We start from the raw sequence: 12,518 nt of genomic DNA on the forward strand, positions 1-12,518 counted from the left end.
TAATTATTTACTCTTTCCTAACATGTGAGGGCTATGGAACTTCAGTCATTAACCGTAGCCTCTTGTGTCAACTTTCTAGTAACGTAAATTCTGGCTGGTAAGCTGGATTCAAGCAGTATACCACTTCAAAGCTCATCCAAATTATTACCACTAAATCAAATTGGACCACATCAGCTGTTTTTCCCTCATCCCAAGTGAAAATGTCTTTCCTAGTAACAATTTGGAGACAATATAGCAGGAACTTCTTTCACTTTATTTATTCCCACTTGAGAACCTACTGTTACCTGTATCTGTAGCTTAACTGAAATACAATGATATAATAAGAAATCTGACTTTTACATAATGTAGAGATAAAATTGGCTCTTTGTCTTTGCCCATTTGCTGCCTCCAGCTTGTGCCCAAGCCCTGATTTATTATTTTGCTTCATTACAAGTTAGTTACAATCAATGGGATCCTTCAGCATCGTCATCTCCCAGCATGTGGGTGATCAAGCCCGAGTGTCAAATTGCCTTTTGAGACTCTTGGCTAATCCATCATCTTGTACCATATTTTTGGTCTTTCTTTACACCTGGTTATTAGATGTAATGACTGGTCCTAATTTGTCCTGGCTGTTCTTGTTATAGTTTATTCTTTTTTCTAGAATTTTCTGGTTACTTACTGGTTTTTATATCTACTCATCCTTGTTTACATAGATATAAAAAGATATTTATATTTGTTAGCAAGTATATACATAGTAGAGAAAACATAACCATATACATCTGTACAGAAATACACATTTTTTATTAGCAGATACATACTTAATAGAGGAAATAGGTACCCATTTATGTCAGCAGAATTAAAATAATTATTTTTAAGAGTTGCAGTGTGAGTAGCTTGAAAATTTCTCAGGTGGACCCGAGATATGTGTCCCTTTTACCTCTTTGTTATGCCCACCTGTTGTTGAGCACTAATCTAGATACTTATCCTTTTCTTAGTATCCAAAGCTTTGTATGCAGGCTAGTAATGGTCACGTAGATTAGATGAATGAGAATGAATTAGAGTTACTGGGGTAAGAAATACTGAACATTTGTAGTTTGTTTTATATGATCCAGAAGGCAGCAGACAGACGTATGTTGCTTTCCTGGCTATATCTACTCATTCAGGCATTCAACATTTACTGAGTTTGAATTCTTTTAACAGGATATTGTGCTAAACATTAAGGGTACAGAGGGTAAAACAAATCCTTGCATTTAATGACCAAATAGAAGAAGGGCTGATAGGCACATACAGAAATAAGTACAAGATAAGATAGTAACTATTTCTCAAACTAAGGCAGGTCTCTTTTGAGGTGGTAGTGAAGTAGTAGATGCTCTAAGATACACTTGATGCATCCTGTTGTCACTTAAGTTGTATACGGTGGTATGTAATTTGATGTACTTTGATTTTACAATATAAATGGATTTTATCAAGTGCAATGCAGAAAAATCACTTGAACTAGTGTTAGTGAGGACAGTTACTTCCAGCTATGTCCCATTTTTTTTTTTTTCTCTGAGAGTGTAGTAAGCCTATTGATGTGGAATATGATGAGGATGCTAAAGAAAAGAGGAGTTTCTACTAGATATCGGAATAATTTCTTGTATATTGACAAAAATTTTTTTTTCTGTTTTTTGAGACTGGGTGTCGCTCTGTCACCAGGCTGGAGTGCAGTGGTGCAAACATGGCTCACTGCAGCCTCGACCTTCTGGGCTCAAGCAATCCTCCTGCTTCAGCCTCCTGAGTAGCTAGGATCACAGGGACACACTGCCACCATGCATGGCTAATTTTTAAAATTTTTGTAGAGTTGGGGTTTTACCACATTGCCTGAGCTGGTTGAAACTCCTGGGCTCAGGCAATCCTCCTGCCTCAGCCTCCCAAATTGCTGAGATTACAGGCATGAGCCACTGCACCCAGCCTAACAAACTCCTCTCTGACTTAACAGCTTAGCTTGTTCTTGTCATATGCACATTTTCTATCATTTATTTTTAAAGAAAAGTTATTTGCTAAAACCCATAATGTTCTCCTTCTACTTATCTGTCAACCCATCTCTTATCTTTATTATGCAATTTTTTTTTTTTTTTGAGACGGAGTCTCACTTTGTCGCCCAGGCTGGAATGCAATGGCGTGATCTTGGCTCACTGCAACCTGTACCCCCCAGGGTCAAGCAATTCTCCTGCCTCGGCCTACTGAGTAGTTGGGACTGTAGGCGTGCACCAACATGCCCGCTAATTCTTGTATTTTTAGTAGAGATGAGGGTTTCACTATGTTGCCCAGGCTGGTCTCAAACTCCTGACCTCAAGTGATCCGCCCACCTTGGCCTCCCAAAGTGCTGGGATTACAGGCGTGAGCCACTGCGCCCGCCCTTGTCTTTTTAAAAAAAAAACTAAAAAAAAAATTTTTTTTTTTTTTTGGAGACGGAGTCTCGCCCTGTCACCCAGGCTAGAGGACAGGGGCACAATCTCAGTTCACTGCAACCTCTGCCTCCTAGGTTCAAGTGATTCCCCTGCCTTAGCCTCCTGAGTAGCTGGGATTACAGGCACCTGCCACCATGCCCAGCTATTTTTTGTGTTTTTAGTAGAGAGGAGTTTCACCATGTTGGCCAGGCTGGTCTCGAACTCCTGACCTCAAGTGATCTGCCCACCTTGGCCTCCCAAAGTGCTGGGATTACTGGCATGAGCAGATATACCCAGCCCGGCATGTCTCTTACCTTTTTTGGGGGTGGGGTGGGGTGGGGATGAAGTTTTGCTCTTGTCACCCAGGCTGTAGTGCAGTGGTGTGATCTTGGTTCACTGCAAGCTCCGCCTCCCGGGTTCAAGCGATTCTCCTGCCTCAGCCTCCCAAGTAGCTGGAATTACAGGTGCCTGCCACCATGCCCAGCTAATTTTTTGTATGTTTAGTAGAGACGGGGTTTTGCCATGTTGAGCAGGCCTGACCTCAGGTGATCTGCCCGCCTTGGCCTCCCATAGTGCTGGAATTACAGGTGTGAGCCACTGCTCCCGGCCATCTCTTATCTTTAATAACCTTTCAGAATCTCTCCTTTATGACTTGCTTTGTTTGAACTTGCTGATTTTTTGTTGTTTTTTTGAGACAGAGTCTCGCTCTGTCCCTCAGGCTGGAGTGTAGTGATGCAATTTCTGCCCACTGCAACCTCAGCCTCCCAATTAGCTAGAACCATAGGCCATGCAGAACCAGGCCCAGCTAATTTTTGCATTTATTATCATTATTATTATTATTATTTTGTAGAGACAGGGTTTTGCCATGTTGCCCAGGCTGCTGATTTAAAAAAAAGAGTTAAATTTTGTATGTGTATTTCCTGGTAATGTTAACTCATTTCCTTTTTCCCTAAGCAGACTATAAATTTCTTCATGTTGTGATTCTTAGTCTGTTGCATTTGCATGCCTATGTTATGCTTCTTCCTTGTAATAAAAATGAAAATAAAGATTTAGTATGTTATTTTCTTCAGTGAAATTTCCATGTAGGAAATTTTCAGTCATACATGAAGCATATTTTGTGATTATGGTAATCCTAGCCTTGTCATGTTTGCAAGAGGTGATGATACTGTTTTTGGAACATTGTGCAGGTCATTTGTTCAGTAGATATTTGCGTATCCATTATGTGCCTGGCATTTACTTCAGTCTTTAGGCCCCTGTGATTTGCCAAAGATCAGTTACTTTGATTCTTCACACCTTCCTCCTTTTTACTTATCTTGAAAGTAACAAATGTGAGATGTGAAAGTAGTTGATAACCAGAAGGGCGAAACCTGGGGAATGTAGGTTTTTATTTTTTTGTTTGTTTTATTTTGTATTTTGTTAAGGTGGAGGGGGAAGGTAAGTGGATATAAAAATCAACTTCAGTTTACAAAGCTCAAGTAAATTTATAGTAATTTGGATACATAATAAAAGAGGTACTTTCTCTGTAGGAATGATTTTTACAGATCACCTTTGTAATTTCTTAGAAATCTTTTTTTTCCTGAGTGTTACCAGTAATACTTATTTATTATAGAAACCTGAATTAAAGACGTCTACAAAGAAGATATTTCCCATAATTATATGACCCAGAGACAAATACTGTTAACATTGCGAGGATTGTCCTTTATGGTTTATTTTAAATGTACACATATATAATTTTTTAAGAGAAATGGGATTATATTATATCCACTGTGTTATAGATTGTCATTTTTATTCAGCAGTATGTATAATAACATTTTTTTCTCATGTCAGTTTGACACTTTTCCGTGATTTGGTGAAAAATACTTAAGGAGTTTTTTCTTTAATAGGGAGGCACACAAATGTAAAAGGTTTAACATTATAGAAATATATAATGTAAGAAAGGGAAAATTTTCTGTAATCACAGTTCTCTAGCAGTAACTATGAGTAGTTTATTCTTATGGCATACAAATTACAATAATTTGTATTGGATGGCTGTATAGCATTGCATTGGATTGATGTTTACAAATTTATTTAGTCAATTTCTTAGTGTTTAGGTTGCTTTTGTTTTATTTTGCTATTTACAGATAACCTTGTATTAAACACCCTTCTAAATATATATTTCCTTAGGATAAATTCGTAGAAGTAAAATATTCAAAAGGGTATGTAAAACCTTAAGGTTTTTCCTGCAACTTGCCTTCTAGGAAAGTTGTGCTGGTTAACATTTTCTGTAACAGTACTTGAGATTGTTCATATCCACATATACTCTTTAACTATGACATTATTTTCTTTTGTCTTTTTTTCTCTTTTTTTCAGACAGGGTCTCATTCTGTCACTCCGGCTGGAGTGCACTGGCATAATCGTGGCTCACTATAGCCCTGAACTCCTGGGCTCAGGTGATCCTCCTGCCTCACCCTCCCAAGTAGCTGCACATGCTATCACGCCTGGCTAATTTTTTCATTTTCTGTAGTAATGGAGTCTTGCTGTGTTCCCCAGGCTGGTCTTGAACTCTTGGTCTCAAGTGATCTTCCTGCCTCTGCCTCCTAAAGTGTTGGGATTACAGGCGTGAGCCGTTGTTCCTTAATGGCAGTATTTTATTTTTCCATCCTGATTGGTAAAATCTAGTATATAATTTTAAATCAGCTTTTTGTGACTCGTGAAGATGATGGTTTTCTCATGTTTATTGACTAATTTTTGTCTTTCGTTGAGTTTTCTGTTTCTCTTTTTTATTTGAATGAACTCTGAGTATTAAGGGTATTAGCATGCCAATAATATGAATAGTCTGTTTGCTTAACTGAGCTGTAGGCATTAGCTTTTCTGGTGTTGTTATAAACTATCTAAATTGCATAAACTTAAAATTTAGGGAGTACAGCTTTTTAAATTTGTATACAATGTCCTTGATGTTTGAATTTGGTTTGAAATAACTTTTGTGTACTGTTTACCCAGTAAGTGCCCTGTATATCCTGTTGATAATGTAAAAATATAAACAAAAATAAATTTGTTAGATTAGTTATGTTGAAAATGAGGAATAGAAGACTAATAGTCATTATTTTGTGACCAGTTTATTAATTTTTCATTGATTTAATTAAGCCTTTTTTTTCCCCCCCTACTAATAGCTACAAGTGTATTCATCAGAGTTTGGAGGACAATAATAGATGTCCCAAGTGTAACTATGTTGTGGACAATATTGACCATCTGTATCCTAATTTCTTGGGTGAGTCTTTGGAATGATTTTTATTTTAAAAATATTTCGATCCCCAAAATTGTGTGCTAGCACTAATTTATTCAGAAAACCTACCTTAGTGGTAAGCAAGTCTCTCTCTACTGTATACCGCAGTGCTTTCCTCTTCTTGGGTTGTGACATAGATTCTATACATTGTTAGTATTTTATTATTTTTAAGTTTTATTAAAAAATTCATAAAACTTTTAGATTATTATGTAGATCAGGGACCCCTGGGCCATGGACTGGTACCAGTCTGTGGCCTATTAGGAACTGGGCTGCACAGCAGGAGGTGAGGGGCTGGCAGGTGAGCGAGCACTACCGCCTGTGCTCTCTCTCCTGTCAGATCAGTGGGTGGCATTAGATTCTCAGAGGAGTATGAACCTGATTGTGAACTGCACATGCAAGGGATCTAGGTTGCACGCTCCTTATGAGAATCTGATGCCTGATAATCTGAGGTGGAACAGTTTCATCCTGAAACCATCCCTCCCACCTCCCTTCGGTCTGGAAAAATTGGTCTCTATGCAACCAGTCCCTGGTGCCAAAAAGGTTGGGGACTGCTGATGTAGGTGACAGATTGGATGTGAGGCTTAACAAAAATGGCAGCAGTTCTGAACACCTTTAGGTCTCCCTGTGAAGTGTTATACATCCCTACTGTTTCGGCTTTTGCGGCAGAAGTGAGAAAGAGTCCATGGGTCTCGGGAACCCAGGTTTGTTGAATATTGAGGGCAAGGGGACAAAAAAACTTGAGTGTGATGCTTGCTGAGTTGGGAGTGAATGGGTGAAGAGAATCTGAACTAGGGAGGCAATTAAAAATTAAGAACTTGGGAAGGAATACATGGAGGAGAACTTTTGAGAGAGGAGTGGTAAGAACTAGAGAAGAGAGACATGAATAGGGAATCCTTAAGTATAAATGATAAATGATCGGAAATAATAACTAGTCAGAGCCGACTGTGAATATCAGAAAAATTCTGCATGTTAACTATCCTAAGATATTGTAGGAAACCTTTAGTCTGAGTGTTTTGGGAATGAATAATAAGCTAAAGATTAATTTTCAGGTATGAGTAGGCATGAAGTAGGGCACTCTTGGTATTATATATCGAAAAGGTCAGTTCTGCATTTTAAAGACTAATACGCTCAGAGTTAGGGTGTGGTGACTACTTTTGTATTAGATTCTGACCTGGTAGTACTGTGGTGGCAGTTTGATTTTTAGCTCAAATTGTTGTTTAAAATAAATTACGAATTTGAACGTATTCAGCTATGGTTTTCGTTTTTATCTCTGCTCTAAAAGTGCCTTAGCTACAGTAGTTTTTTCTGTGCTACTCTTCACTGTAATTTTTTTTTTATGAAGGAAAATCATTGGAGGATTACATAGCAGAAAGGGGTACTAAAGGAATTGAAGATTTTCTGCTAGAATGACAAATTCTTCTAAGTGGCTAAAGTTTTATGGCAAACTTGGAGAACGAACTTAGGAAAAGAACGAAGAGAGAAATATTGAGTGGCATGGTGCCTTGCAGGATGAGATTTGATGGCCTAGTTTAGATAATAGGGAAACCATATCCTGTAGGGCAAAATCCTTTGTCCCTGAGCTTGTAAATTTGGATTGATGCTGCCCTGTGGAATCTAGGATCACTAAAGATCACTATGCTTTTTCTGTAGTCATAACTTTGGAAAACTACTTACTCTTTTGGAGTGGTTAAATATATAAAGGAATCTGATGTTCTGAAGATTTTGTGTTTACTAGATTTTTCAGGCAACATTCCTTAGTTCACAAGTTTGAAATTCTGTTTTGTGAGTTTCTAAATAGTGAGAGAGAGTTATATACGAATATGGAAGGAATATAAAAATATACTGCCACTTAAGCTGGAAAGTGATCCCCTACATTATATATATTCTCTCTTTTTTTTTTTTTGAGACAGAGTGTCTCACTCTGTTGCCCAGGCTAGAGTGCAGTGGCACGATCTCGGCTCACTGCAGCCTCCGCCTCCCAGGTTCAAGGATTCTCCTGCCTCAGTCTCTCTGGTTGCTGGAATCACAGGCATGCGCCACTACACCCGGCTAATGTTTGTGTTTTTAGTAGAGACAGGGTTTCACCATGTTGGATAGGCTGGTCTTGAACTCCTGGACTCAAGCGATCCTCCCGCCTCAGCCTCCCAAAGTGCTGGGACTACAGGTGTGAGTCATTGCGCCTGGCCTTAGATATTCTCAAATACATGTATCTAATGAACAGTGAAGTCACATTTACTGATTTTTTTTTTTTTTTTTTTGAGACGGTATCCCACTTTGTCACCCACTGGAGTGCAGTAGTGCGATCATGGCTCACTGCAGCCTTGATCTCCCTGGTTCAAGTGATCTTCCCACCTCAGCCTCCCAAGTAGCTGGGACTACAGACATGCGCCACCATACCTGGCTATTTTTGTTTGTTTGTTTTTGTAGAGACAGGGTCTCAGGATGTTTTCCAGGCCGGTCTCAAACTCCTGGGCTCCAGTGATCCTCCTGCCTCAGCTTCTCAAAGTGTCGGGATTACAGGTGTGAGTCTTTGTGCCTGGCCAATTACTGTTTTTTTTTTTTTCTTCGTTTTGTTTTTTTGAGACAAAGTCTCGCACCGTCACCCGGGCTGGAGTGCAATGGCATGATCTTGACTCACTGCAACCTCCACCTCCTGGGCTCACGTGATTCTCCTGCCTCAGCCTCCCGAGTAGCTGGGATTATAGGCGCACACTACCACACCCTGCTGATTTTTTGTATTTTTAGTAGAGACAGGGTTTCACTATGTTGGCCAGACTGGTCTCAAACTCCTGACCTCGTGATCACCCACCTCGGCCTCCCAAAGTACTGAGATTACAGGTGTGAGCCACCGCCCCTGGCCCAATTACTGATTTTTTAAGCTAGAAATTATCTTGACAGTGATCTCTAGTGCAGCTTTCAGTGTGATTGTATTGTCAACTGTGGAAATAACATTTCATCCTGATACATCTATTTGTGTTTTTCTGCTGATACCTCTTCTAGCCGTGTCCTTTGTTCAGTGATAGCCAAATCCTAAGGTCTTACACTAGGTATGTAGAGACTATCTCCTGTTGGCTCAGAGTAATGTCATTGAGATATGTCGATCCATGTGTTCCTGAAAGTGGAATATCACTTGTCTTTTTCTATAGTAAAAAATGTCTTCTAAGTTATTTTCATTGCTTCAGCTTAAGATGGCATGATTTGCATAATGCCTGCAGTTCTTAGTTGGGTTAAGAAGACCTAGAGCCTTTTAAAATGATTTCAGGTTTCCTTAGCCTGGTAAAGTAATTGAGCATATGTTATATGATTCTGAGATGTTCTTGGCATCCTTGCACCTACTTAATTGATAGGTTAAGACCTTATACTTCCAATGCCTAGTCATGGGTAGAGGACTGGTCCACACAATTTCTGTAGCAGTACTCTTTAAAACTTTTTGCTTGTATAACTCATATGAAAATTTTGAAAAGTGATGATCCTTGCATATTTTTAAGTTTGCATTAAAATTTTTTCATCATAACTTTAAGTGATTGTAAAGAATATAATTTTGGCCAGATGCAGTGGCTCAAACCTGTAATCCTAACACTTTGGAAGGCTGAGGCAGGAGGCTCACTTGAGGCCATGAGTTTGAGACCAGTCTGGGCAATATAGCGAGACCTTGTCTCTATAAAAAATTAGCCAGGTGTGTTGGTACGCAACTGTTGTCCTAGCTTCTTGGGAGGCTGAGGTGAGAGGATCATGTGAGCCTGAGGATTTTGAAGCTGCAGTGAGCTATGATTGTACCATTCCACTCCAGCCTGGGCAACAAAGCAGAGACTCTGTCTCATAAATAATTAAATAAAGTTTTAAAAAAGAGAGTGATTTCTAGAGTATTATAAATATGATTACTTCAGAACTGTTTTATCACTTTTTAAAATGTAACCAGTGGAATCTAAATGTCATAGTGATTTGTTACTTAAATATTGATTTAAAAATATATAAGTAAGCTTTTTATTCAATACCAGAAATTTCATTCATTACCTTTTTTTGTGAGCTTCTACTTAAATTTCATATCACACACATAGTTTTATCCTTATAATCTATTTCCATGCTTGAAATTCTGACTGATCTGCCTGTAGTACTTTTCTGTAACAAAATTGTATATACACGCATACTTTTATTGCACTTTGCTTTATTGCACTTTATAGAAGTTGCATTTTTTTTTAACAAATTGAAAGTTTGTGGCAGCCCTGCATTAAGTCTCTTGATGCCACTTTTCCACTACCATGTGCTCACTTCATATCTCTGTGTGCTCAGAAGAATGTCACTAAGATCTTTTAGCCAAGGTGTGAATGCAAAGGAAAAGTTCTTGAACGAAATTAAAAGTGCTACTCCAGTGAGCACACGAATGATAAGAAGGCAAAATTGCTTATTGCTGATATGGAGAAAGTTTAGTAGTCTGGATATATACCAGCCACAACATTCCCTTAAGCCAAAGTCTTATCCAGAACAAGACCCTAACTCTCCTAAATTCTGTGAAGGCTCAGAGAGTTGAGGAAGCTGCAGAAGAAAAGTTTGAAGCTAACGGAGGTTGGTTCAAGAGATTTGAGGAAAACAGCCATCTCCATAACATAGAAGTACAAGGTGAAGCAGCAAGTGCTGATGTAGAAGCTGTAGCAAATTATCCAGAAGATCTAGGTAAAAATCATTGTTGAAGGTGGCTATAGTAAATGACAGATTTTCAGTGTAGATATAACAGCCTTCTTTTGGAAGATGTCATCTAGGACTTTAATTGCTGGAGAGGGAAGTCAGTGCCTGCCTTCAAAACTTCCAAGGACAGGCTGACTGTCTTGATAGGGGTTGATGCAGCTGGTGACTTTAAGTGCCAATGCTCATTTACCATTTTGAAAATCCTAGAGCCCTTAAGAATTATGCTAAATCTACCGTGCCTGTGCTCTGCAAATAGAACAACAAAGCCTGAAGACAGCATATCTCTTTTCGGTGTGATTTACTGAATATCATAAGACCACTGTTGAGACCTATAGCTTAGAATAAAAGATTCCTTTCAAAATATTACTGCTCATTGACAATGCACCTGGTCACCCAACAGCCCTGATAGAGATGTACAAAAGAGATTAAGGTTGTTTTCACACTGCTAACACAATATCCATTCTGCAGCCCATAAATCAAGGAGTAATTTTGACTTTCAGGTCTTATTGAAGAAACACATTTCGTAATAACTGCCATAGTGATAATGAGTCCTCTGAGATCTGGGCAAAGTAAATGGAAAACCTTTTGGAAAGGATTCACCATTCTAGATGCCATTAAGAACACTCACGTTTCATGGGAGGAGGTAAAAATATCAACATTAAAAGGAGTTTGGTGGAAGTTGATTCCAGCCATCATGGATGACTTTGAAGGGTTCAAGACTTCAGTAGAGGGAGTAACTGCATATGTGGAGGAAGTAGCCAGAGAGCTAGAATTAGAAGTGGAGCCTGAAGATGTGACTGAATTTTCCTGTACTATCATGATAAAACTTAAACAGATGAGGAATTGTTTCTTATGGATGAACGAAGAAAGTGGTTTCTTGATATGAAATCTACTCCTAGTGAAGATGCTGTGAACATTGTTGAAATGACATCAAAGAATTTAGAATATTACATAAACTTAGTTGATAAAGCAGCAAGAGGGCTTTAGAGTTTGACTAACTTTGAAAGAAATTCTACTATGGGAAAGATGCTATCATGTAACATTGCAGGCTGTAGAGAAATTTTTTGTGAAAGGAAGAATCAATTGATGCAGCAGTCTTCGTCATTGTGTTCTTTTAAGAAATTGCCACAGCCAGCCTAGTCTTCAGTGACTACCACCCTGCTCAGTAAGCAGCCGTCAACATGGAGGCAAGACTTTCTACCAGCAAAAAGATTATGACTTGCCAAAGGCTCAGATGGTCATTAGCATTTTTTAGCGATAAAGTATTTTTTAATAAATGTATATATTAATACTTTTTTAAAGACATAAGACTTAAACTGCAGTATAGTGTAAACAGAACTTTTATGTATATTGGGAAACCAAAATTCATGTGACTTGCTTTATTGTGGGGCCTAGAACTGAACCTGCAATTTCTCCAAGGTACGCTTTGTATATAGAAATTACACACTTAAAAGTTTTTTTTGAACTTGATTTCCTCTTAAGCGTTAAGAAGTCTTAAATATGTTTCCTATGTTGTTATTTAATTAGTAGTAGTATACAATTGATCAAACAAATATTACACATAATTTTATAAAGTCTTAGACATAAAATTCTATAGTGAACGTACCGTTTACCAAGGTGTGTGGTATCCTTTTCCCCAAGTAGTTTAAGTGGCATTGATGAATATTACTAGGAAGAGGATTCCATTTCCTTTGTGTAATTTTTATTTTTAAATGTGTGAGTCTTGAGAAACCTTGTTTATATTAATTAAGTTGATGGGACTTGAAGGTGTTTTTACAGCAACATGACTCATTTCTTTGCCTTCCTTTTGAATTTTGTGCTAAAGAAGCACTTACTGATTTATTGTCACAAAAAAAATTTTAAATACCCTATTAACAAGTCAGCATTTTCTTCAATTTTGATGAAAAGAAAGAGTTGGAAACCAAATAACTCAAGATGGATTTGGTTTCTTGGTCATTAGAGTCATATACATTTTCATTGAGATAGATAATATGATTTTCTTTCTTTCCTGCTGTAAGCACTACACTATAGCCCCTCTTCCTCCTGACTTCCCTTCCCTGCATCTTTCTCTACCTTCCACAGCATTTTCTCTCATTCTCTTCTGTTTCTCCCTTACTTCCCTCCAGTGTGCATACTCTGTCTGCTCCTCTCTGCCTCCCTTGGTT

The 12,518-nt window shown here is 38.3% G+C and overlaps 1 protein-coding gene across 4 annotated transcripts in view; it reads left to right on the forward strand.

Moving 5' to 3' along the window:
• The window catches only part of COP1 (COP1 E3 ubiquitin ligase), a 263,415-nt gene that overhangs the window by 25,817 nt on the left and 225,080 nt on the right, over positions 1 to 12,518 (forward strand). For all 4 annotated transcript variants that reach the window (XM_054475121.2, XM_054475142.2, XM_054475131.2 and 1 more), the window contains exon 3: positions 5,558 to 5,655. In XM_054475121.2, the coding sequence (XP_054331096.1) occupies positions 5,558 to 5,655 (98 nt within the window). The remainder of the gene's footprint in view (positions 1 to 5,557; positions 5,656 to 12,518) is intronic.

The sequence above is a fragment of the Pongo pygmaeus genome, chromosome 1 (assembly GCF_028885625.2).
Source record: "Pongo pygmaeus isolate AG05252 chromosome 1, NHGRI_mPonPyg2-v2.0_pri, whole genome shotgun sequence".
Classification (NCBI taxonomy): domain Eukaryota; kingdom Metazoa; phylum Chordata; class Mammalia; order Primates; family Hominidae; genus Pongo; species Pongo pygmaeus.